Here is a 26877-nt window from a genome sequence, read left to right on the forward strand (position 1 = left end):
AGCGCGGTGAGACACACACACACACACACACACACATCACATGACTGTGTACTGGACGTGTGTGTGTGTGTGTGCAGCTCTTCTACACGTGGGACTCGCGGCTGATGAAGGGTCTGACGTCATCGATCGCTGACACTCCAGAGATCAGACTGGCCCGAGAAAACGCCAAGAACATCAGTGACGTGAGTTTGATCATGTGATGTGTGCAGCTGGCTCCTCCCAAAATAACCATATATGGAGCTTACGATGCCTCATCTGCATATCATTTGCATGTGAATGTTCCCATCAGTGTGATGTTAACTCTGGCCTGCAAAACAATCACAGATCCGGACTGTGCCATCACATCACACTCCCAAGAACATTCAGTTTCCATGTCTTGATTTAGAATAAAAGTTTCCATAAATCCATAAAAGAAAGTACATTTGCTGAAATTGTATCAAAAACTTTTAGAAAGAGAATTATTCTCATTCATTCCTATTTTGTCCAAAAATGTCAGCTTATTTGGGATGTTTATATATTTTTGTAAACACACACACACACACGTGTGAGCTGGTGTCCCTGATCCTCCGCAGGTTCAGTACAGGGACTCGGTCGGATCCGGAACGGCCGTGAGTGACACTCCTGAGATGGAGCGCGTGCGCAGGAACCAGCACAACATCAGCGACGTGAGTCTGTCTGTGTGATTGACACCTGTCAGTCATCTGAGTCTGATTCACATCTTCATCATCATCATCCTCCTGCAGGTCAAATATAAGAAAGCGGTTGATCCGGTCAGTGTGGGAGTGACACCAGAGCTGGAGCGAATCAGACAGAACCAGCAGAACATCAGCACGGCAAGAACACACACACACACACACACTCTCACACACACACTCTCACTCTCACACACACACACACACGTTTGTTTTTGTGAAAAGTGGGGACTCTCCATAGGCGTAATGGTTTTTATACTGTACTTACTGTATGTGCTATTGTCCTACACCAACCCTACACCTAAACCTACCCCTTACAGGAGACTGTCTGCATTTCAGATTTTCAATACACTCCATTCTGAGTGATTTATAAGCGTTTTGAAAAGTGGTCACCTTCACCTTGTAATACCTGCCATACCTTTGTTATTATACACATCTATGTCCTGATTAGTCACAAAAACGCACACACACACACACACACACACACTCTCACTCACCATGGTTCTCTAGGGGGCCTAAAAATTCAAAATGACGTAAATGATCTAAAAGAAGCGTGTGAGTGTGTGTGTGTGTGTGTGTGTTTCAGGTGCAGTACCAGCGCGGTCTGCAGGAGGTCAAAGGTCACTCCTGCTCAGAGTTGGATACGCCTGAAATGAGGCGTGTGCGGAAATCTCAGGACTCTGTTTCCATGGTAGCAGGACCACGGCGACGCCTGCGTGTGACATCACCGCATTAACACGTGACTGACACGCCACACGGGTGACGAACGATAACACGCGTGTGCTAATAAACACTCATGGGCTTATCAGAGACCAAACCGCACCGTAACACACACCTGCAGTGTGTTTGCATGAGAGTGTATGTGTGTGTGTGTGTGTGTGTGTGTGTGTGTGTGTGTGTGTGTGTGTGTGACGTTCTCTCTCTCTCTCTCAGGCGAAGTATCACGAGGAGTTCGAGCGCTCGCGGGGTCGAGGCGCCACACACACCCTCGATGAGCAGCACATGGCACGTCTCCATGGAGACCAGCTGATGGGCGCTAGCGACGGTTACCATGGCATCCAGCCGCAGGTGGTTGAGATGGACCGCAGATCAGCAGGAGCCGCTGGTCAGTCCGTCACAAATACAGTTATTTATAATATTAATATGATTCTTTCTTTATTGAACTTCGTGTGAAGTTTTACACATTGTTTGCAGGAGACGGATGTTTGATGTTCATCATGTTGATGTGGCACACAGACATATTTCATTATCAGCTATGATTTGTTGAATTGATTGGTTGTTGCAGGCCGACATGAAGGTTGCGTGATGTAAAGTAATCATCATTTGATCATTGTTTCATCTCGAACATGTTTTGTAGCTGAAGTTTTGCTCTTCATGAGTTGTAAGGGTCAGAATTTTGGGGTCGGTAAGAAGTCTCTTCTACTCTTTATTTGATCAGAAATACAGTAAATGCAGTGAAATAGTATTACAGATCTGCTTTCTATGTGAATTTAGCCATTGTATTGAATAAACGCCTGGAGTTGTGTTTGTTTTCTTCTAAAGAGACGAAAAGCTTTTAGAGCTTTTCTATAAGAAGAAGTACTTTCCCTCCATGCAATACACAATACCTCTAGTTTTGTTCTCTTCCAGCTGCGCTCCGAGGCATAGCACAGTGTCGGACTGTTTTCCTTCATCTTCTTTAAGCATAAAGGAGCAACTGTGTCTAAAGTGCTAGAAAAGAGAGAGCTTATAGTTTCTGTTTCAGCATCAGGTTTTTCTGAGCTGTTGGATTTGCTGAGAAACTGAGACGAATCAGGAAGATTATTTACAATTATCAGCATCATTACTGCAGTCTTCAGCGTCACATGATCTTCAGAAATCATTCTAATATGCTGATTTGCTGCTCAACAAACATCTCTGATTATTATCAATGTTGAACACAGTATTTTTGTGGAAACTGTGATACATTTTATTTTTCAGGATTCACAGATGAATAGAAAGTTCAAAAGTGATGAAATAGAAATCTTTTGTAACATTAGAAATGTCTTTTGATTAATTTAATGTGTCCTTGGTGAATAAAAGTATTAATTAATTTAAAAAATAAATAAAAATCTCATTGACCCCAAACCTGTGACCACTAGTACACGACACATATAATCCTGAAGCTCCTTGACCTTTGACCTGTGTGTTGTGCTGAAGAGCTGAAGGTCTGGAGGACTGATCCGGGATCCATCTTTGACTTTGATCCAGTGGAGGACAATATTCAGTCTAAAAGCCTGCGCAGGATGACGGGTACAGCAGACGCACGACAGCCGCTGTACACTGACCCTCAGCCGCTGGTTACCTGTGTAACGTGTGTGTGTGTGTGTGTGTGTGTTAGAGCGTGCCGGCCGTGCCCCCCCGCAGCCGTCTGCGCAGTCGGTGTGCAGTTCTCTGGGCTCAGATCTCTGGGCCGATCGCAGCGCGTCCGTCTGCAGCAGCGCGTCTGCATCGCAGGACCGATCCGCTTCAGGCAAGATCTCGGATCAATAGGGCTGGGTATCCTTTGAATCTGATCAATTCCAATTCTTATCGATTCGCAGTTTCAATTCCAATGTAGTTAAAAAAAGTCAAACATTTAGATATCACACATATTTATTCTGTGTCTCTTTTTGCAAAACATTTAATTGTTGCTGAATACCATGAACAAAAATCAGCAGGCTGCATAAAAACTAGACTCGATTAAGAGCTGTTTGTGTGTAGAATAGAGCCGCATGATTCTGGATAAATGTATACTTTTTCTTTTTTAAATGGAGGTTGTAGTTTTTTCACAATTCTGACAAAAACTAAAAATCGCATGGAATGTATGCATGGAATGATTCAACGACTCACTGAAGATTGACTTGATTCATTACTGGATGAATCAGTGTTTTTGAATGAATCTCTTGAATGAATGACTCAAAGACAAATACATTTTTAACAGCTAAATATAAAGATGCGCACACAGGAATTGATAGGCGGAATTGAAATTTTAATTTTACAACAATTATCCGATTCCTGACCTTAAGAATCCGATTCTGGAATTGGAATTGATTTTTGATTCTCAACCCTACGGACGCATGCCGCTGAAATAACCACACGCGTGTGTGTGTGTGTGTGTGTGTGTTTGACTCAACATCACCCATCAGCCAGCCGAAGATCTGATCCACAAACGATGATGATGATGATTAACTGTTTCTGACTCAACATTAACCCGTTTCATCTGCAGTAAATCCTGGTTTCCTCCAGCAGGTGTGTGTGCAGTGTTTGACTGTGTGTGTGTGTGTGTGTGTGTGTGTGTGTGTGTGTGTGTGTGTGTGTGATGCTGTCCCTGCAGGTGTGTTCCAGCATCACTCCCATCATCCTCCGCAGTACCAGCAGGCTTACGCTCACATGCAGGCCGTCCGCAGCGTTCGCTCTCCTCCTCACGCAGCCTCCACGGTGAGAGAAAACTTCATCACACACACACACACACACACACACACACTTATCTCTACAGTGCTTTATACTATACTAGAATTAAACTGCAGGTCTCGTCTGGCCAGAGGAGAGTTTAATACTGTAAAGCTGCTTTGTAAAAAGCGCTGTATAAATAATGGTGACTTGACTTACACAGATTGATTGGTTACACTTTATTTTAAGGTGTCCTTGTTAGTGTAATTATACATTTAAGTAATATTGATTACCTACACGTACTTACTATATGGTCAGGATTAGGATTAAGGTTTGTTTTAGGATTAATTGCATGTAATTATGCATAATTAATTGTTATTGTAATAGTAAGTACAGTACATGTAATGTGTAACAAGGACACCTTAAAATAAAGTGTTATTGATGAATTCAAAGCAGCTTCACAGTCATCAACAGTGTGATATTCTCATTCGCTGTGTGTTTGTCCACATGTTTAGTGTTTAATAGTTTATATCTCACAGTTCTGAGAAAAAAGTCTGAATTGGAAATTAGAAACTGAGAATTGCAATATATATAATTTCACAATTCTGAGAAAAAATTGAGCTTTATAGTAGCTATATGAGAGATAGATAGTGAGACATTAACTTGCAGTTGCAAGTTTATACTCAAGTTTCAAAAAAAAAAAAAATTAAAAGAAGTGCAACTTTTTATCTCACAATTCTGACTTTTCTGAAGTTTATATCACAAGTTATATGACAAGTATATCACGGCTTTACTTCATAATATTCTGAAATATAAACTTGCTTTTCTTCTCAGAATTGCACTAAAAATGTCCAGAGCTAAATAAACTAGGGCTGCAACTAACGATTATTTTAATAATCGATTAATCTGTCGATTATTATTTTCCCGATTAATCGGATTTAAAAACAAAAAACCAAGAAAAGCATTCATTTCCAACCCTTTATTCAAAAACAGAACTAAAATCTTTAGAAAGTGCACAAACATGTTGCTCCTTGAACATCCCTGAGCTGTTATAATAATAATAAAATAAAATAAAAATGGACTAACACAAAAAACATACACATGTATGCTTTACATCTGCCAAATATATAGACTTTTTTTTTAAATAAAGTGCCATAATTTATAAAAAATAAAGAACAATACAAATCAGAAAATTTAAGAGGATTTGTTTGAATGTCAGAACTTGTTCTCTACACTGCACTGCAGACGCACACACTCACAAACTCTCACACACACACACACACACACACACACACACACACACACACACACACACACACACACACACACACACACACACACACACACACACACACACACACACACACACACACACACACACACTCACACACACACACACACACACTCACACACACACACACACACACACACACACACACACACACACACACACACACACTCACACACACACACACTCACACACACACACACACACACACACACACACACACACACACACACACTCACACACACACACACACACACACACACACACACTCTCTCTCTCAAGTTCACTTGAAGCTTATTCATTAAATTATTACCATCATTGTAGTAAGTGCAAGGTTCATTTATACACCACATTTAAACACAGCTTAAGATGACCAAGTGCTATAATGAAATTAAAAAGTACAACACACACAAATATATTTGTCAGTAATAACCTATATGGGACAAAGCACAGGATATACACTGCAAAAAATGCTTTTCTGACTCCAAATATCTAAAAAATCTTAAATCAAGATACATTTATTAGACACATGAAATAGCATAAGAAATTATGTCTTGTTTTCTGAAAAAACACCTCAAAATTAAGTGATTGTTTGCTTAAAACAAGCAAAATTATCTGCCAATGGGGTAAGAAAAATAATCTTAATGAGATATAATCTCAAACAGAAGTTTTAAGCATCACTTAATTTTCTCATGCCATGTTTCTCGTCTAGTAATCTTGATTTTAGATTTTTTAGATATTTGGACTGGAAACGAGACAAAATTACTAAGAAAAGCTTTTATTGCAGTGTAGCTATACATGACAACAGATTGAAAAATGAATGGTCCAAAAAAGACGAGTGAATAAAAACGTGTCTTTAGTCTTGCGATGCAGTTGCGTCGTGAAAAAGCGGAGATCTGTCTCCAGGCTGAACGGAGGCGGGGTGAAGGTACGAGGTCTCGCTGAGAGCCTGATGATCCCGGCGTTACGAAGTTTTACTGACAAGCTCTTTTTAATGCTTATCACTGGTTAACTATTTTTTAAAACCCTCTGATTTAAAATAATAATAACTCAAGTTTGGATAATAATATTGGATGCCATACGGAAACGCTGCCCGCTCCCGTGCCATGCCATGTCCTTCTTGCATATTTTGCAGTTAACACACTTTTTCTGTTCACTCCGCTCCGCACTCAACTAAAGTTTTTTTTTTTTTTTAATAATCAAACGTCTCCGCGTCGCGCGACACAATGAATCGATTATGAAATTCGTTGCCAACTCTTTTAGTAATCGATTTTTATCGATTTAATCGATTCGTTGTTGCAGCCCTAAAATAAACTGTGTATTTATTATGTATATATAAATAAAAACTATGTTGTTTATATGTTAAATATATTTATATATAATATAAAATATAAGAATATAAATATATGTAAATATTTTCAAAATATATACTGTGTGTGAATTTATATATACATAATAAACATACACAATACACACACATACTGTATATTATATAAACAAAAACTTGGAATAAAAAATATATTAAAAAAACGAATTCAAAATATAAAAGCTATGATAGCTATGATGATGTTTTGAGTGGTTTGTTGTTTTGAACACGTGTGCTGTGTCCAGCAGAGAGTGTATCGAGCGCTGTACGATTACGCCGCGCAGGATCACGACGAGGTTTCCTTCCGCGACGGAGACGTGATCGTTAACGCGCAGCCCATCGACGAGGGGTGGATGTTCGGCACGGTCCAGCGCACCGGGAAGTCCGGCATGCTTCCGGCCAACTACGTGGAGTATTTGCACTGAGATGGTTCACACGTCCCTCCAGCGTCCGTCTCAGAGGAAGAGTGACGTGTGCACAGCAGGAAGTGATGTCACCAAACCTGAGAAAAGCTGCTGGTTATATTCATAGGCAAGCTTATTTCTGCCACAGAAACACATTTGTAATTGCTTTTTTTATATGAAGAGTTTATTTGCAAAAACAGATAACTCGTGTTTTTATTGTGTTAGCTGTATTTTTTAGTTATTTTTTAACCTAATCAAAGTAACCCGCCTGCAGTTTGATTGAGATTCATTGGAATGCACGATGAAAAAACATGATTCCTGAAAATTGTTAAAGATGGAGTTATCTGTTTTTACAAATGAACTCTTCATATCTTTTTTTCTTGCAGCTGAAAGTTTATATTTCAGTTTAGACTTTTTTCTCTCAGAATTGCACGTTTATCTTTCACTGCAAAAAATGATCTTCTTAGTATTTTGTCTTGTTTTCTAGTGTAAATATCTACGTAAGAATCATTTGTCGCAGTGCAATTCTCAGAATTGTGAGATATAAACTTGTAATCTTCAGACAAAAAGTCAAAATATCTCACACTTTGAGTTTCTAACTTGACTTTTTTCTCAGAATTATGAAGAAAAATGATCAATTGTCAGCTACTTTGTATGATTTTTATTCTGTGGCAGAAACAAGCTTCTGTATATTCTGGGCATGAGAAGAAGATGAATTGATATTAATGGAGGATAATAATAATCAATAATTATTTAACTGATAGTTGAATGAGGTTATAGTTTCATTTTGAAGTGTTCACGCAGTCACACTAATGATCTGTTTTATAATGAGGTTTATGTTCTTGGTCAGTCATCACACATCACTAGACTTCAGTCTCGCTGACTAGTTCTGGGATTAACGAGTAGGGCTGTTAATTCGGGTTAAGAGCTGAGGGTTCGTTTACTAACCAGTTACAATGAGTTTAGTTTGTCAGCAGTTCAGATCTGCACAAAACAAGCCACGTGACGTAGAAAACAATCATCTACTGAATGTAGAAACCACTGTTTTTCTAATGTTTGTTGATTTTTAAAGTGTTCTGAAGAGGAATAATGGTTAAATGCGACCAGTGTCGGTGGTTCACTGTTCTGTTCATCACACACGTGCTGTTCGCTTTAACTAGTCACACTAGTGTGGTTTATTTACTGTAGAAACATGCTGATCTGTCAGCAAACAGGCGTTTGATCCGCATGAACAGAGTCTGATGTGATCTCAATCACTCACAGAAGAACCGAACACACAGAAGATTCATTCGTTCGTTCAGTTGTTCGTATAATTCAGTTCAGATCTGCTGATTCAGTCATCTTTACACTGTAAACAGCTGCATGTGCTGACAGTCAGAGCTGTATATGATCTGTCAGGTCTTCATTTCTCCCGATTGCACTGATTCATATAGTCTGAATCAGTGAATCACCGCAGAACGACTCTTTCTGAATCAGTGAATCACCGCAGAACGACTCTTTCTGCTCAGAGTTCTGTCAGATATTAAGATGAGTAAAGTATGTGATAAATGCATGACACTAGATGAATTATAAGCTAAATATCAGTAGGTTGTGAGTGTGATTGTATGTGTTCGGATCGCAGGAGGATGATGGGATCGAAGATTTGAAGTGTTTTATTTACTTTATTATAAATCCTCTCATTTATCGTCACTTTGACCTATTTACCCACCTCACTGTCTTCTGTTAACATTATTTAACCTGTAGTGTTCCACAGTTATTGAAATTATAATTAATAAAAGCTTTGTTCAGCATATTGTGTGATTAGTGGTCTGTCTGTGCGCGTGTGGCGCATGCGTGAATCTCCACAAAAGCGACACGCGTCTCTGTGCGTGTGACGTCAGCGCTGGCCCGGACGCGGCGCATGCGCAGTGTGAGTGATAAGCGTTCAAATAGTTTTTTGTGGTAGTTGCACATTAAAACGTATAATCATTTACATGGATTTATTCTGATCGTTAATGCACGAGATACAAATCCTATGCATGCATCCCAGAAATCTTTTACAAATGTTTTTAAAACATCAACACTCGGTAATCTCGATAGACTGTGATTGGTTCATCCTGAAACAAGCGATGAGAAAAGTAACAGGTATCACGTGACTCTGCTGCCTCCGTAACGCTCCGAAAAAGTGTTTTACATCTGAATAATGATATAATGAGAATCTGTCAAACGTATTAAAGAGAAAACACGCACAGAAGAGCTCAAATATAATATTTAATCGTTTAAGGAATCCGAAAGCCCCGCCCATCGCCAGCACCTCGATGGCGACACGTGTCTCTGTGCGTGTGACGTCAGCGCTGTCCCGGATGAGGCGCAGGCGCAGTGCGGCGGTTGATCAGTGTGGGCTCGTTTAGCGCTTCAGACGTGTTTCTCTCTCGTTTCTTCTCGTTTATTATCAGTGTTTTCTCTTTTGTTTCTCGTTATCGGAATCATGAGACTGCTTCAGAAGCTGCTGCTGCTGCTGTTGCTGGCGTTTCCCGCCACGCTGCTGCTGAAGGGTGAGTTTGCTCCGTCAGGCCGCGTCTCTATAACTCTCTCTAATATCTCAAATAATAATCAATAACGCGATCCGTGCGCTGTTACTCATCGATAATCCGCTCGAGAGGCGCACAGTGTGGCGTCTGGACTGTGTGTGTGTGTGTGTGTGTGTGTGTGTGTGTGTGTGTGTGTGTGTGACGTGTCCTTCAGCGCCGCTCACACTCATTCAAACTCTCAGTAAATCACATCAGTTTTCACACTAAATCCATTTATTTACTGCGCTACAAAGTGCTCTAAACAGCAGAAAGTAGTTGGTTCTGACTGTAGTATTGATTACGTGTCACGCCGCGCAGTACGTGCCACACACACACACTCACACACACACTCACACTCACACACACACACACACACACACACACACACACACAGACACACACAGTCAAACAGTAAGATTTTTAATAAAATGTTGAAGTCTCTTCTGTACCAAGCCTGCATTTATTTGATCCAAACTGCAGCTAAAAAGTAAAATTTAGAATTTTTTACTATTTAAAATGACAGTTTTCTATGTGAGTGTATGGTCTAATGTGATTGATTGCTGATCAAAGCTGTATTTTCAGCATCATTACTCCAGTCTTCAGTGTCACATGATCTTCAGAAATCATAATAATATGCTGATTTGCTGCTCAACAAACATTTCTGATTGTTGAAAACAAAAAAAATTAAAAATGCAGGGTTTTTTTGTATGAATTTTGATGCATTTATCTAAAATAGAAGTCTTTTGTAACATTTTAAATGCCTCTATTATCAGTTTGATCAATTTAAAGCATCCTTACTAAATAAAAGTATTAATTTATATAATTACTTGCCCCCCACACACACACACACACACACACACAAAATTATACTGACTAAGCTTTTGACTGATATAGTGTATAATGTTACAAACTTTAATTGATCTTTGGATCTTTCTATTCATCAAAGAATCCTGAAAAATGTTTCTTGAGCAGCAAATCAGCATATTAGAATGATTTCTGAAGATCATGAGACACTGAAGACTGCAGTAATGATGCTGAAAATACAGCTGCATCACAGAAATAAATTACAGTTTAAAATATATTCACATAGAAAACAGCTGTTTGAAATCATAAAAATATTTCACAATATTACTGTTGTTGCTGTACTTTGGATGAAATAAATGCAGGCTTCTTTAAAATCTTCGGTATAAGATATTTGGTGGTAGTGTATAAGGAGATTTTACTGTTGGAGTATTTGACGCATGTCTTCACACATCAGTGAAACTCAAACATCATCAGATGTGTGTCAGACCTCATAATGAACTCCAGGTGTGTGTGTGTGTGTGTGTGTGTGTGTGTGTGTCCAGGCCCGGTCGTTTCCGCACAGGACGCTACTGAGGAAGAGGAGGCTGTGGATGAAGATGGCGCTGATGATGTGATGGATGAGGATGATGAAGCTGAGGTGGAGGACGATGACAACACTGAACTAGTAAGAGAACTAACTAACTATCACTAACCTCTCGTCATCTGAGTGGTTGGTGAAGACGCTCATGCTGTGGTTTCTTCTGTCAGACGGAAGAGAAGGAGGAAGAGGAGGAAGAAGCTCTGGTGGGGGAGATGAAGGCTTCACCCAACGCTGACACCACCATCCTCTTCGTCAAAGGAGAAGGTGAACGAGTCGATCTCATTCATCAGGAGACACGACTCTGGTTTAGTGCACAATGCGCTTATGCGACATAAAGCCGGATGCTTCAAATATGATACTTAACAGAAACACATGCATGTTTTATATATATATATTTTTTTTTTTGTCTAAAGGTGCAATAAACTGTTCCATTAAAAAAATAAATAGGTTTTTAGACTTTAGTTCACGTCAGGTTTACAGAGTCGGTTTAGTTTGATGGAGTTCCTCAGGTTCACAGACTGATGTTGTTCCTCATGTCGGCTCATTCATTCCTTCTCTTCCTGAATGGCAGATTTTCCCGCCAACAACATCGTGAAGTTCCTGCTGGGATTCACCAATAAGGGCTCGGAGAACTTCGTGGTGGAGTCTCTGGACGCCTCGTTCCGTTACCCGCAGGACTTCCAGTTCTACATCCAGAACTTCACAGCGCTGCAGCTGGGGACAGAGGTTCCTCCTCAGCGTCAGGCCACCTTCGAGTACTCCTTCATCCCTGCGGAGCCCATGGGGGGCCGGCCCTTCGGCCTCGTCATCAACCTCAACTACAGGGACAGCAGCGTGAGTGTGTGTGTGTGTGTGTGTGTGTGCTTTTGTGACAAATGAGTATGTGTATAATGACGAGGGTATGGCAGGTATTACAAGCTGAAGGTGACATCTCAGGACATTACTCCATGTCCCCACTTTTCAAAACGCTTCTAAATCACACAGAATGAAGTGTATTGAAAATCTGAAATAGCAGAAAGTGTTAAAAACAAAGATTTATTAATGTTTATTATTAGTAGTAGTATTGCTGTTGAGATTGAGACATTGAGTCTTAAAGGGATAGTTCACCTCAAAATGAAAATTCCGTCATTAATTACTCGCCCTCGTCTCGTTCCAAACCCGTGAGAACACAAATGAAGATATTCTGATGGAATCTGCGCTCTCTGACCCTCCACAGACAGCAAGGGTCCTAACCACAGACTAGAAAACATGGACGTGGTGTCCGTGACGTCACTCGTAGGTTTCTGAAGAGCATTTTTGAAGCCTAAAGTGTGCGGAGCCGACCGTCGCCGTCTTGGCCGCGCGTCACTCCCGGATAATGGGGACGTTCGTCTGAGCTGAAGCCACGCCGTCGGTCCTGACAGCAGTGCTGCCGTGCAAAGACACGCACCATAACTCTGTTTTTGGTCTAAAATGAGTTATTTATCATGTGTTTAAATATCATGGAGAAAAGAGAGAGAGTTCTGATCGTTGGTATTTGAGAACAGATTTATTATCTCGTGTTCTTCATACATTTACTACACATACTGTGTAACTCGTAACTTGTCAAATCCATTGTTTTTGTTTAATTAATTGCATTCATTGTTAATGTGAGCCTGACACAGAACAGCATGCGCTGGTTACGTATGTGAAACTCTCACTCACGCTGTTCTTCCTCTGCTGTTTCAGGGGAACGTGTTCCAGGACGCCGTCTTTAATCAGACCGTCACCATCACCGAGAGAGAAGACGGCCTGGACGGAGAAACGTAAGGCTGCTGCAGCGATCGAGCAGTTCAGGGTTTGAGCAGCAGGTGGCGCTCTGATCACATGACTGACTGTGTGTGTGTGTGTGTGTGCAGGATCTTCTTGTATGTGTTTCTGTCGGGTCTCGGGCTGCTGCTGGTGGTCGGTCTTCATCAGCTGCTCGAGTCACGCAAGGTGAGACGCTCCGATCATCATCATCATCAGCTGCTCTTCATCGTTACCCTGCGGTCAGAGACAGTGACTCTGATGTGTGTGTGTGTGTGTGTGTGTGTGTGTTACAGAGGAGACGGCCGGCGCCTAAAGTTGAGATGGGAACCTCCAATCACAATGATGTGGACATGAGCTGGATCCCACAGGAAACACTCAACCAGATCAGTGAGTGTCAGCCAATCACAGCAGGCCTTGCACACGCAAACAATTCAACTAATTAAAATAAACAATGGGTTGGCACAGTTAATCAAATAAAACTGGAATAGTCTTTTGAAATCACAATTATGAATTCAAAGCTTTGATTAAACTAATGAAACTTGATAAATGATTGTATGTCCGGCTGCGTGTTTCAGTTTGAGACGTTCACAGAATCACAACGAGTCTAGTTTGCAGCGTTTCTCTAAAATATTCCACCAAAATGAAGCTTGAAAACGTAGTTTCTTGAAAGTGAACAAGTAGGATTGTAACTTGTAGCGTTAAATATCATGTGTTTGTTTTACAAAATAATTCTAATATATAAAAACAGTAATTCAGTTCTGTCTTCATGTTTTATATTTAGAGGAAAAAACTGATAGTAATAGGCCTAATAATAATACTTATTAATAATAATGTATAATATTGTAAATAAAAATATAACTATATTTAAAATATGACAAAGTAATAGTGATATGTATGTTTTGGCACAGAGATTCAGCCTCGTATTAAATAAAACAATTAAATGAAATAACAATTCTGTCATTTAGTCTCTGATATCATTCCAGACCTGTGTGAGTTTATTCAGTTGAACACAGAAGAAGAGATTCTGAAGAATGCTGGTGGACACTTGCTGCTAGACATGGCCTGAAATACTGCGGAAACGCTTTCCTACAGAATCTCTTCTTCTGTGTTCAGCAGGAAATGATGACGGAGTTTATTTTGGAGTGAACGATCCCTCTAACAATCACAATAAAACACAGAAGCGCTGAAATATTGGCTCACTTTAGATGCTGTTGATTAAATTATTGAGAACTTCAGGTAGATATCTGAGCTCAAGTGTGAGTTTGTCTGAGACTCTGATGTGAAGGTCATCTGTGTTTGTGTCTGGTCCGATCCGTCCGGTCTTCCTGTTCTCCTCACTCACTCACGCTGCTCTTTCTCTCTTTATCTCCTCCTCTTCCTCTCGTGAGCTCAGTGGCGAGTCGGCGAGGTGAGCGTTGATTCTGATCTCTCTGTCCTCTGATCTTCATCATGTGACTCGCGTCTGATCACGTGACTGACGTTCGTCTGTTTCTCTCAGATAAAGCATCTCCCAGACGATCTCCACGCAAGAGGACTCAGAAACGCTCGGCCGGATCAGACGAGTGAGAGACTACGCCATCTTCATCCTCTTCATCTTCATCTGTGTTTACAGTGAGACGGCGAGTCTGTACATCACTGGACGCCAGCAGAGACTGATACACACACACACACAGAGACACACACACACACACGTACAGGCCGTTTTTTAAAGTGAAAGTGTGCGAGGAGTTCAGCCGCTCAAGCTTCTGTAGGTCTGCTTTATTTTTAATTGCGCTCGTCTGGATTCTTCTCATCGTTACTCTTCTGTGAGGACGGATGGACGTTTCTGAGCCTCGTCCTTCACTCTTCATCACGTGCTTCTTCCTCTCAGTCCATGAATTGATAATGACTGGTTTTAAACGCCTCGTTTGCTTGCAGAAGGTGCCTGATTTAATTTCATTTCTCTGGTTTTCTTCATGATTTGTGCGTCTCGATGCTGATGTCATGTGATCTGGTCACGTGACTCGAGGACGCGCCGCTTTATTTTGACGGTTTGCTCCTCGGGACGGAGGAAGACTGCTGTTGTCTGTCTCTTTTTCTTGATTTGTTTTTTGATCAATCTAATAAAGTGACGGTGTTGCAGTGAAAGCAGCCTTGAGCGAGTGCTGATGTACAGAATGAAATGTACTTGGATAAATAAAAATAAACTGAAACGAACAAATCTGCTTCTGTGTGAAGTCGTGTCATATCATTAGTTCCTGAATGGGTTATTTTTCATCAGGTTTCTGGTGGTTTTAAAGTTGTAGTTCACCCTTCCTTAATGTCTTAAACTGAGCTAAAAGTATCAAATTCATAAAGTCATGGCATTAAATGTTGCATGAACTGCAAAAATGATGATCTTTCTCAGTATTTCTGTCTTGCGTTCCAGTACAAATATCTAAACATCCTTAAATCAAGACTCATTTACTGGAGATGCAAAATATACATGAAGTCTTGTTTTCTGAGGAACTGAACAGTTATTAAAGTGAACAAATAAGTGTCCCTGCAGCACAGAAGCAGTCATAAGCAGCACAGCTATATCTGCAGCAATAGCCAACAATACATTGCAAAAATAATCTTTTATGCCAAAAATCATTAGGATATTAAGTAAAGATCATGTTCCATGAAGATATTTTGTAAATTTCCTACCGTAAATATATCAAAACTAGTAATATGCATTGCCAAGAACTGCATTTGAACAACTTTAAAGGAGATTTTCTCAATATTTAGATTGTTTTGCAACCTCAGATTCCAGATTTTCAAATAGTTGTATCTCAGACAAATATTGTCCAACAAACCATACATCAATGGAAAGATTATTTATTCAGATTATTTAGAAAAATTGACACTTAAGACTGGTTTTGTGGTCCAGGGTCACATATGTTTGTCGGCGAAAAAAAAAAAACTTGTTAGATATTTGCTTTTGATTTAATCTCAAACTCCTTTTCATAAGTTCTTTGTCTCTTTCCATTCCTTACATTTTCTTTATTTGTTCTTAAAAAGCCTTATATTTAGCTTCACAGAAGCTTGAGGAATCTGATCAGGTCTCAGATCCACAGCACGTCTTCAGTTCAGTGTGATGGTTAATATTAATAAATCATCATTAGTGATGGAAGTGCTTTGGGTTATGAGTGATGTTTAATCTGAACACTTTACCTGCCTGCATCTCTCCATTCATTATGCAGCAATATTCCTCATATCTTTACTGTAACGACTCATTTATCAAATGGAAAATGTCATTTCATTGTTTCTGATAATTATTAAGCTGTCTGTCTGTCAGCAGAACTATTCTGTGATCCGTTCTGATCATCATCAGATCCGTGCAGGTGGCTTTTCTAAATTAATATTAATCCAGATCAGAAGTGATCTGACATCCGCAGCTGATGATAAATACATAATATTTGTGTTTATAATCTGAGCTGATAAACTTTTCTCTGAGTTTCCAGAGAAGGAAAAACAAACACGCCTTTTCCGTAGATCTTCATCTGATGATGATGATGATGATGATGATGATGTTCCAGTGACATCAGCTGCACTTTCACACACAACACTTGATAAATAAATGTAAACTGTTTTCCTCAAATATGTATAACAGTACGAATGTATATACATATCTATAGATTTGTAAAAGATTCTTAAACTTCATTGTAATCATTGTTACAGAACAATATCAGAAACTGGGGAATCTTTACAAATTCATTTTTGGATCTTTTTTTCTCAGAACTGTGAGATAAAGAGTTGCGTGTTTTTGTGTGTTTTTTAATGCAGAAAGAAGCTTTGTTCACCAGCTTCACTCTTAAATATAAGGCTTTCTGAAGCGTGTTTTCTTTGTGATGCTACAGAAGAACCATCCGTGGATCCTCAAACAAAAAGATTCCTTGTTTTCTTAGTGTGAAGAACATTTAAGTCATTTAAAGAACCTTTTGTCCAAAGCAAAGATTTCATGGATGTTAAAGGTTCTTCCCAGAAAAAGAGAAATAAAAAACATCTTGGTTATGTGAATGTTGAGGAAACGTTACATTTGATTATTTTCCAAACATTACGGAACGTTACTTTTGAATGTTGTCTGAAACAAGTTTAAAAAGCGCTCCGTGAGCGATCAATAATGTTTGGAGAATATTATTAAAGAGCAGATAACTTTGAACAAATGTTCTATTAATGTTTCTGGAAGGACGTTTGTTCACAAGGTTGAGAGAACCGCAGGAACATGTGTGACTGATTCTCCTCGTGTTAGAACGAGATCAGTGTTTGAGCTTCTTCCGTCTCGGCGGCTGTCTGTCAGAAGAAGGTTCTGGAGTCCTGCTGCACCGGTCAACACCGTCTCCATGCGTCCGTGCCCGGTCTGGGTCTGCTGACCAACTCCTGAGATTCAGGGTGAGAGTAATAACCATCTCTGAAGAGCTAATGACATGAGCACAGTGAGCGTACAGTAACATGGTGTGAACCAGAGTCCCGTAGTAAACAGACGTCTGCGTCACTGATGCGTTTGTGTTTGTGTTTCTGTGTCTGGTTTGTAGCTTGTTTCCAGAATAAACTAATTAAAGATGTAAATGTCACTTTTTTATCTTACAATTCAGACTTTGTTTCTTGTAATTCTGAGAAAAGAAATCAGCATTGCGAGATATGAATTCAGAATTCTAAGAAAACACTGAACTGTGAGATGAATTCAGAGAAACAAAACAACAGAATTTCAAGATATAAACAACTTTGACTCTTTTTGCAATTCCAAGTTTATATCTCACAATTATGATCTGATATAAGAAAGTCAGAAGTGTGAGATAAAGTCACAATTACCTTCTTAATTTTTTTTAATTCCATGGAGAAAACAAGCTTTCTTAGTCTAGTAAATCTCTGAATACAACCGATGATTAGTTATTGATCTGAATAATGACTCTAGAGCTGCTTACAGCTGGATCTGAACTGGTTTCATAACTGATGAATTATTGCACCGTGGTCTTCTCACTGATTCTGCTCTTCAGCTCAGTACATGCTGACCTGAACATCTGCCCAAAGCCAGCTTCCTGAAGGCCATCCGTCCGTCTGTGATTCTCAGTTCTTCATGAGATGCTGATGAATGAAAATGTCTTCATCAGAAGGTTTCATGTCTTTATTTAGTCTCTGTGTGTGATAAGCGAAAAACAGCTATATGTGTGTGTGTGTGTGAATATATCTATCAGACAAATGCTAGGAATAAATAATTGTTTTAATGTTTTTAAAACAAGCCTCTTTTTGCTCACCAAGGCTACATTTACATAATCAAAAGCAGTTACAATGTTAAACAATGTTTACAAAAGACTGAATGATACATTGTTACAAAAGATTTCCTTTTCAAATAAATGCTGTTCTTTCTGAACTTTCTATTCATCTGTGAATCCTGAAAAATAAAATGTATCACAGTTTCCACAAAAATATTGTGCAGCACAACTGTTTTCAACATTGATAATAATCAGAAATGTTTGTTGAGCAGCAAATCAGCATATTAGAATGATTTCTGAAGATCACGTGACACTGAAGACTGCAGTAATGATGCTGAAAATACAGCTGCACATCACAGGAATCAAAAAGTTTTACATTAGAATAATATTTCACTGTTTTTACTGTATTTCTGATCAACTAAATGCAGCCTTGGTGGGCAAGAGAGACTTCTTTCAAAAACATTAAAATTACTCAAAACTTTTGAGCAGTGTATTACATGTATATTTTTGGCTGCTCTGAGGTCATAAAACACACACACACACACACACAGACACAGACACACACACAGACACAGACACAGACACAGAGACAGAGGTAAGGCAGCAGAAGGGGGTGTGTGTGTCTTTAAGGCGCCCGTGTGTGTGTGTGTGTGTGTGTGTGTGTTCAGTCCGGTCCGGTCTGCTTGAGTTCAGATCTGGTCTGATTATGTCTTAAATCACCTGCAGCGGGTCGTGTTCACAGCTCTTTCACGGTGAGTTTGAGAGAATCTTCTGGAGTTTCTCGCGCGTCTGTGTTTGAGAGCTCAATGTAACACGTGCTCGATACTTTCACACACGGAGTCTTTGATGTCGCCGCTCAGTCAGTCAGTCGGGCGGGCGCGCTTTGTCTTTGATGTTTGAGCTGTTTGTTTATTGCGTCTCTCTCTCTCTCTGTCTCTGTGTGTGTGTGTGTGTGTGTGTGTGTGTGTGTGTGTGTGTGTGTGTGTGTGTGTGTGTGTGTGTGTGTGTGTGTGTCTCTCTCTGTGTGTCTCTCTCTCTCTCTCTCTCTCTCTCTGTCTCTGTGTCTCTCTCTCATTAGTGTGCTCCTGGTTCGGTTCGCTTCGGGTCGTAATGCAGTCTTCATCTTCATCATCCTCATCAGTGTTGTTTCTTCTTCTGTCGAGTTTTTCTCTCGCTTTGGCGTGTAATAAAGCTCTGTGCGCCAGTGACGTCAGCAAGTGTCTCATTCAGGTAAGCGTCTGATTCTCAGTGTTATGTTGGTTTTGAAGGATCACAAACACACAGAAGCTCGAAGCTGAAGTTCAGTGAGTCAGTCAATCTTTCTCAGATCTGCAGCAGCTTTATAATCTGAACCTGCTCATACAGTCACATATCTGATTGATTGATTGTTTGTATATTAGAGTTTTTGTGTATTTTTGAGGCATTGAAGCTCATTTGGCAATGAAAGGTTTAGGATTTTTTTTAGGGTTATATTTGTTTATTTCTCTCAGTCCTGTGTCAGTGCAGTGAATTCACTATTAGTGTATTTTGTAAATCAAAGCTTCCTGTAGAAGCCATATATATATATATATATATATATATATATATATATATATATATATATAAAGTTTTTCTTCTTGTGTGTAAAGACACTAAATGTTAAATGCTGTGAGCTGTTTGGTGCTGCTGGATCAGTTTTGTGTTGTTGAGGAATATTCGTGTCCGTTAGTGTTGAACGTGTGTGTGCTTGTGTTCTCCGTGTGTGATGATGATGAAGATGATGATGATGATGTGTTGTGGTTGATCAGGAGCTGTGTCAGTGCCAGCCGTCGGATGGGAACTGCTCGTGCTGTAAGGAGTGTCTGATGTGTTTGGGTTCTCTGTGGGAGGAGTGCTGTGACTGTGTGGGTAAGAACAGCAGAAACACACACACACACTCTCTCTCTCTCTCTCACACACACACACACACACACACACACTTGTTTCACTATCCTTGTGGGAACATCCCATAGGCGTAATGGTTTTATACTGTACTTACTGTATGTGCTATTGCCCTACACCAACCCTACACCTAAACCTACCCCTTACAGGAGACTGTGCATGTCAACTTTCCCCAAAAAAACCTCACTCTGTATGATTTATAAGTGTTTTGAAAAGTGGGGTCATGGGTCAATGTCCTGAGATGTCACCTTCACCTTGTAATACCTGCCATACCCTCGTCATTATACACATCTATGTCCTGACTTTTCACAAAAACACACACACACACACACACACACTCACACACACACACACGATGCAGATCAGCAGAATACAGAAACACACAAACGCATCCTGATATTAATGTCAAAGGTCAAACTCATCTGCATAAATAAATTCTTCACTTTCAGGTGAATCTCATCAGATTAAATCAACAGATGAAGGAGTGTTTGTTTGATTCCCTCATTTAACAAATCCAAGTAAAAAAATCATGCTTGTAATTGTGTATTAGTTGCAGTTCATTTTAATATGAATATATTTCACTTTTTTTTATTCTATAAAAAGTATATAGAAAAAACATTGAGTTATCATAATTAAAATAAAATTGATGTAAACAATTTTTAACATTGTCATCTGATTGATTTATTATTAGAATATTATTATTATTTCTAAGACAAAAAATTACTGTTAAATACACTGTAAAATAAAAACAATATTTTATAAGTATAATAATTATTTAACACTACAGTAGTAAATTTTCAGTACTTTAGTCTTCATTTCTTCACTGAGTTTACTCCGTACTAATATGTATAATTACACTGTAACAAGGACACCTTAAAATAAAGTGTAATCGAATAACTTTTAATATATTAAGTACAAAATTAGTGTGTGAAAATAAAGCACTTTAAGTACATTATGGAGGTGGATTTTTTTTCACCTGTGAGATCTCAAGCAGTTATCTGTGACCCTGCAGCACAGAAGCAGTCATAAGCAGCAGCTATATCTGTAGCAATAGCCAACAATACAAGATCATGTTCCATGAAGATATTTTGTAAATTTCCTACCGTAAATATATCAAAACTTCATTTTTGATTAGTAATATGCATTGCTAAGAACTTCATTTGAACAACTTTAAAGGTGATTTTCTCAATATTTAGATATTTTTGCACCCTCAGATTCCTGATTTACAAATATTGCCCGATCCTAACAAACCATACATCAATGGAGAGATTATTTATTCAGCTTTCAGATGATGTATTAACCTCAATTTCTGAGCCTTATGACTGGTTTTGTGCTCCAGGGTCACACATAGTCTGCAATCTTCAGAAAGTGCTGTATGTCTGCGTGACTCTCATGACGTGACGTGATGTGATGATTTTAGGCATGTGTAACCCGAAGAACTTGAGCGACACGCCGGCGACGGCCAAGAGCACGGTGGAGGAGCTTCAGCGGCCGATCCCCTCGCTCTTCAGAGCGCTGACCGACGGAGACGCGCCCATCAACATGATGGTGGTGTCCTTCCCCGTGTCCGAGGAGCTGTCCTATCATCAGAACCTGGTGTCCTTCCTGGAGACGATGGAGGACGCGCATCACAACGTCTCTCTGCCCGGGAACAGCATCCACGCCAGCTACGACACGCAAGGTGAGGAGCCACTCGCTTCAGCGCTCAGACTCGTTAGCTTGAGCTTCATTCGTTAGGATGTGACCCCTGACCCCGAGCCGAGACGTCCAGCGGAGAGCAGGTGTCCGGAAACACACCGCTCACTAATCCAGACGAGTCTGACACTTACACTAGAGCTCAGACGACTGACGATTCACGTTTCATGCTCAGCAGGGCTGTGTTTACTTGATCAAAAATGCAGTAAAAATATGAAATATTATTCTAATGTAAAACAGCTGTTTTCTATGTGAATATGTGTTAAACTGTAATTGATTTCTGTGATGCGCAGCTGTATTTTCAGCATCATTACTGCAGTCTTCAGCATCACATGATCTTCAGAAATCATTCTAATATGCTGATTTGCTGCTCAACAAACATTTCTGATTATTATCAATGTTGAAAACAGTCGTGCTGCTCAATATTTTAGTGGAAACCGTGATGCATTTTATTTTTCAGGATTCACAGATGAATAGACAGTTCAAAAGAACAGCATTTATTCGAAAGAGAAATCTTTTGAGACATTAGAAATGTCTTTACTGACACTTTTGATCAATTTAATGTATCCGTGATGAATAAAAGTATTAATTTATTACTCCAGACTTTTGAATAATAATGTATCTCAGTTAATATTGGGCAGCACAACCTCGTTTTCAACATTGATAATTAGAAATGTAAAAAAATTCAGCTTTGATCAAAGGAATCAATTAGAGTTTAACAGATATTCACATAGAAACAGCTGTTGTACATTCTAATATTTCACATTTGTACTGTAGTTTTGATCAAATAAATCAGACTTGAGCAAAAGAGACTTCTCTCAAAAACATTAAAAGCTTTTGAGCCGGTAGCGTCACATTTAATTAAGAGAAGACGTTGAGATCTGATCTGACTCTGTTGTGAACGCTGTTTCTCTGCCGCTCTGTGTCCAGATAAGCTGTGTACGGTGGTGTACTTCGATGACTGCGTGTCCATCCGTCAGTGTAAGCAGTACTGCGAGTCGATGGGAGGATCCAAGTACCGCTGGTTCCACAACGCCTGCTGCGAGTGCATCGGACCCGAGTGCCTCGACTACGGCAGCAAAGCCGTCAAATGCATGAACTGCCAGTACTGACACGTGTTTATATGTCCTTTTCTATTCTTGCAGATTGACATGTAGCCAAATATGATTGAGATTAGATGCATAGTGTTCATATTCAGCTTTTATTACGAGTCCGGGTCTTTATTAAGACCGATTGATTTCATATCAAGTTAAATCCTTAGTTTGTCTTCAGCTAAATCTCCAGTAAAGAATAAAGTCTGTAGTTTCCAGAGAGAACTGAACCGTGTCTGTGTTTGATGAAGTGAATCAGTGAAGCATCGTTTGATCTGAATGCGAGTGTTTTGTTTAATGAACGCTTGGGTTCTTCCTCACGCAGTCGCTCCACTTTCACCGAGAGACAAAGACAGAAACACAGAGAGCTCATTGAGACGAGCGTTCACTGAGAAATCACCGCAGCTCGTCTAGAATCACAGCTTAACGGGTTCCTAGTTTCACTGTTTAGTGAATGATCTGTAAAAAAAAAAAAGTTAGGTTTCCCTTTGTTTTAAGGTGTCCTTAGTACTTAAACGTATAATTACACTGTAATGAGTAATATTAGTTAATTGCAAGTCAAGTCACCTTTATTTATACAGTGCTTTTAACAATACAGATTGTGTCAAAGCACTTAACAGTATCAAATTGGAGGATAGAGTGTCAGTAATGTATAATGATAAGATTAAACACTCAATTTTCAGTTAAAGGCATTTCATTATTGAATTCAGAGATGTCATTGTCTAGCTCAGTTTAGTTTAAATAGTATCTGTGCAATCAAATCGGCGATAATCGCTAGAAATGAAGTGTCCCCAACTGAGCAAGCCAGAGGCGACAGCGGCAAGGAACCAAAACTCCCTCCGAGACAGAATGGAGAAAAAAACCTTGGAGAAACCAGACTCAGTCGGGGGTCAGTTCTCCTCTGACCAGACGAAACCCGCAGTTCAAAAGTTTATATTTCTATTTTAATTTTGTTGCAAGTTCTAACAATAATAGTATTATGTAGTTAGGTATTTTATTATATTTCTAGTTATTTTGTTATATTTTTAGTTTTATTGTATTTTAATCGAGGTCTTCACTGGGGATATATCTCTGGGGGTCATCTGGGTGTCCTGGTCTCCGCTGACGATCAGGGCTGTAGACATCTGATCAGATACGGACTGAGAAACAGACTAGGAAAGAAACAGACAAATATTAGCGTAGATGCCATTCTTCTTCTGATGTAACGAGTACATCGTGTGTTATGGGGAGTGTTCCCGGTTCCGGTTGATCTAATTAATGCAGCCTAACAATCCTTTAACGGATTTGAATAATAGAAGCGTATTAATGTGTTATGTGTAAGCCAGGCTAAAGAGATGGGTCTTTAATCTAGATTTAAACTGACAGAGTGTGTCTGCCTCCTGAACAGTGTTGTGTAGACTGTTCCAGAGTTTGGGTGCTAAATAGGAAAAGGATCTGCCGCCCGCAGTCGATTTTGATATTCTAGGTATTATCAAGAGTTTTGAGAACGCAGCGGACGTGGAGGACTATAGTGTGATAAGAGCTCGCTCAAGTACTGAGGAGCTAAACCATTCAGGGCTTTATAAGTAATTAACAAGATTTTAAAATCTATCCGATGCTTGATAGGGAGCCAGTGCAGTGTTGACAGAACCGGGCTAATATGGTCATATTTCCTGGTTCTAGTAAGGACTCTAGCTGCTGCATTTTGGACTAACTGTAGTTTGTTGATCAAGCGTGCAGAACAACCACCCAATAAAGCATTACAATAGTCTAACCTTGAGGTCATAAACGCATGAATTAACATTTCTGCATTTGACGTTGAGAGCATTGGTCGCAATTTAGATATGCTTTTGAGATGAAAAATGCAGTTTTACAGATGCTAGAAACATGGCTTTCAAATGACAGATTGCTATCGAACAGCACACCTAGGTTCCTGACTGATGAAGAAGAATTGACAGAGCAGCCGTCAAGTGTTAGATAATGTTCTAGGTTATTACATGTGGGGTTTTAGGTCCGATAATTAACACCTCTGTTTTTCAGAATTTAGCAGTAAAAATTACTTGTCATCCAGTTTTTATATCGACTATGCATTCCGTTAGTTTCTCAATTTGGTGTGTTTCACCGGGCCGCGAAGAAATATAGAGCTGAGTATCATCAGCATAACAGTGAAAGCTAACACCATGTCTCCTGATAATATCTCCCAAGGGTAACATATAGAGCGTGAAAAGTAACGGCCCTAGTACTGAGCCTTGAGGTACTCCATACTGCACTTGTGATCGATATGATACCTCTTCATTCACTGCTACGAACTGATGGCGGTCAGATAAGTACGATTTGAACCATGCTAAGGCACTTCCACTAATGCCAACAAAGTTTTCTAGTCTATTCAAAAGAATGTTGTGGTCGATAGTGTCGAACGCAGCGCTAAGATCCAGTAGAACTAATAAAGAGATACAACCACGATCAGATGATAGAAGCAGGTCATTTGTAACTCTAATGAGAGCAGTCTCAGTACTATGATACGATCTAAATCCTGACTGGAATTCCTCACAGATATCATTTTCTCTAGGAAGGAATATAATTGTGAGGATACTACCTTTTCTAGTATCTTTGACAGAAAAGGGAGATTTGAGATCGGTCTGTAATTAACTAGATCTTTGGGGTCAAGTTGTGGTTTTTAATGAGAGGCTTAATAACAGCCAATTTGAAGGTTTTGGGGACATATCCTAATGACAATGATGAATTAATAATAGCCAAAAGAGGATCTATGACTTCTGGAAGCAGCTCTTTTAGTAGTTTAGATGGAATCGGGTTAGATGATTTAACAAGTTTATACAATTCTTCCTCTCCCACAGTAGAGAATGAGTGGAATTGTTCCTCAGGGGGTCTATAGTGCGCTATCTGATGCGATACTGTAGTTGACGGCTGCAGGGATACAATTTTATCTCTGATAGTATCGATCTTGGAAGTGAAGTAGTTCATAAAGTCATTACTGCTATGCTCTTGGGAAATGCCAACACCTGTTGATGCTTGATTTTTCGTTAATTTAGTTACTGTATTGAATAAATATCGGGGGTTATGTTTGTTTTCTTCTAGAAGAGACGAAAAGTAATCAGATCTAGCAGTTTTAATGCTTTTCTGTAGGATAGGGAACTTTCCAGCCAAGCTAAACGAAATACCTCTAATTTAGTTTTCCTCCAGCTGCGCTCCATTTTCCGGGCTGCTCTCTTTAGGGCACGAGTGTGCTCATTATACCACGGTGTTGGACTCTTATCCTTAATCTTCCTTAAGCGTAAAGGAGCAACCGCATCTAAAGTGCTAGAAAAGAGAGAGTCCATAGTTCCTGTTACATCATCAAGTTGTTCTGAGCTTTTGGATATGCTGAGGAACTGAGATAAGTCAGGAAGATTATTTATAAAGCAGTCTTTTGTGGTAGAAGTGATGGTTCTACCATATTTGTAACAAGAAGTTGGCTTTACAGCTTTAGCTATATGGAATATACAGGAGACTAGATAATGATCTGAGATATCATCGCTCTGCTGCAAAATTTCAACGCCACTGACATCAATTCCATGTGACAGTATTAAATCTAGAGTATGATTTCGACAATGAGTAGGTCCTGACACGTGTTGTTTAACACCAATAGAGTTTAGAATGTCTATAAATGCTGATCCCAACGAATCACTTTCATTATCAACATGGATATTAAAATCACCCACGATTATGACTGTATCTGCAGTCAGCACTAACTCTGATAGAAGATCAGAAAATTCTTTAATAAAGTCTGTATGGTGCCCTGGTGGCCTGTATACAGTAGCCAGTACAAACATCACAGGATTTATCATTAACACTTGTTTCTTTGGATAACGTTATATGAAGCACCATTACTTGAACGAATTATACTTGAAACCCGACCTCTGAGAGATACTGAAAATATTTCTATAAATTGTAGCAACACCTCCCCTTTACCTTTTGGATGCGGTTCATGTTTGTAACAGTAATCTTGGGGTGTAGACTCGTTTAAAGTAATGTAATCATCTTGTTTTAGCCAGGTTTCTGTCAGACAAAGCACATCTAGTTTATGGTCAGTGAACATATCATTTACAAAAAGTGCTTTTGAAGAAAGGGATCTAATA

At 39.5% G+C, this 26877-nt stretch overlaps 3 protein-coding genes and 1 long non-coding RNA gene across 6 annotated transcripts in view; 3 read left to right on the plus strand and 1 right to left on the minus strand.

The window, feature by feature from the left end:
- The window catches only part of LOC131532945 (nebulin-like), a 38113-nt gene extending 29183 nt beyond the window's left edge, over positions 1–8930 (plus strand). Inside the window, 10 exon segments of the mRNA XM_058764843.1 lie at positions 1–6; positions 78–182; positions 573–665; positions 744–833; positions 1279–1383; positions 1626–1797; positions 2871–2963; positions 3052–3183; positions 4027–4130; positions 6982–8930. The exon segment at positions 1–6 is cut by the window's left edge and continues 99 nt beyond it. Of these exon segments, the coding sequence (XP_058620826.1) occupies positions 1–6; positions 78–182; positions 573–665; positions 744–833; positions 1279–1383; positions 1626–1797; positions 2871–2963; positions 3052–3183; positions 4027–4130; positions 6982–7161 (1080 nt within the window). The 3' untranslated portion in view covers positions 7162–8930.
- Positions 8931–9467: 537 nt separating this feature from the next.
- ssr1 (signal sequence receptor, alpha) lies at positions 9468–15047 on the plus strand. Of its 2 annotated transcripts, XM_058764844.1 has the most exons (9): positions 9468–9674; positions 11036–11157; positions 11241–11337; positions 11645–11907; positions 12781–12857; positions 12951–13029; positions 13137–13230; positions 14237–14251; positions 14342–15047. In XM_058764844.1, exons 1-9 carry the CDS (start codon positions 9608–9610, stop codon positions 14407–14409), a joined length of 882 nt encoding a protein of 293 aa, XP_058620827.1. In that variant the 5' UTR covers positions 9468–9607; the 3' UTR covers positions 14410–15047. The 2 variants fall into 2 exon arrangements, with proteins under 2 accessions (XP_058620827.1, XP_058620829.1); XM_058764846.1 differs by lacking the exon at positions 14237–14251 and having other exon boundaries at positions 9469–9674.
- A 1931-nt stretch (positions 15048–16978) lies between these two features.
- LOC131533356 (uncharacterized) lies at positions 16979–19072 on the minus strand. The gene is made up of 3 exons (XR_009269088.1): positions 18777–19072; positions 17857–17928; positions 16979–17223 (listed from the first exon to the last, which is right to left on the minus strand). It is a non-coding gene; the product is annotated as an uncharacterized LOC131533356 (long non-coding RNA).
- On the plus strand, positions 18631–22987 carry twsg1b (twisted gastrulation BMP signaling modulator 1b). Of its 2 annotated transcripts, none has more exons than XM_058765660.1 (5): positions 18631–18651; positions 19135–19286; positions 19844–19943; positions 21397–21657; positions 22602–22987. In XM_058765660.1, exons 2-5 carry the CDS (start codon positions 19167–19169, stop codon positions 22781–22783), a joined length of 663 nt encoding a protein of 220 aa, XP_058621643.1. In that variant the 5' UTR covers positions 18631–18651; positions 19135–19166; the 3' UTR covers positions 22784–22987. The 2 variants fall into 2 exon arrangements, with proteins under 2 accessions (XP_058621643.1, XP_058621641.1); XM_058765658.1 differs by lacking the exon at positions 18631–18651 and adding an exon at positions 18658–18808.
- The last annotated feature ends 3890 nt before the right edge of the window (positions 22988–26877 follow it).

The sequence above is a fragment of the Onychostoma macrolepis genome, chromosome 24 (genome assembly GCF_012432095.1).
Source record: "Onychostoma macrolepis isolate SWU-2019 chromosome 24, ASM1243209v1, whole genome shotgun sequence".
Lineage (NCBI taxonomy): Eukaryota > Metazoa > Chordata > Actinopteri > Cypriniformes > Cyprinidae > Onychostoma > Onychostoma macrolepis.

What these genes read in the sequence shown, in the direction of transcription:
- ssr1 (XM_058764844.1), top strand. Translation starts at nt 9,608, where the DNA reads ATGAGACTGCTTCAGAAGCTGCTGCTGCTGCTGTTGCTGGCGTTTCCC. An exon ending in TCAACTACAGGGACAGCAGC is followed by an intron (nt 11,908 to 12,780) that starts GTGAGTGTGTGT and finishes CTGCTGTTTCAG; the next exon opens with GGGAACGTGTTCCAGGACGC. An exon ending in GACGGCCTGGACGGAGAAAC is followed by an intron (nt 12,858 to 12,950) that starts GTAAGGCTGCTG and finishes GTGTGTGTGCAG; the next exon opens with GATCTTCTTGTATGTGTTTC.
- twsg1b (XM_058765660.1), top strand. Translation starts at nt 19,167, where the DNA reads ATGCAGTCTTCATCTTCATCATCCTCATCAGTGTTGTTTCTTCTTCTG. An exon ending in GGAGTGCTGTGACTGTGTGG is followed by an intron (nt 19,944 to 21,396) that starts GTAAGAACAGCA and finishes TGATGATTTTAG; the next exon opens with GCATGTGTAACCCGAAGAAC. An exon ending in CGCCAGCTACGACACGCAAG is followed by an intron (nt 21,658 to 22,601) that starts GTGAGGAGCCAC and finishes CTCTGTGTCCAG; the next exon opens with ATAAGCTGTGTACGGTGGTG.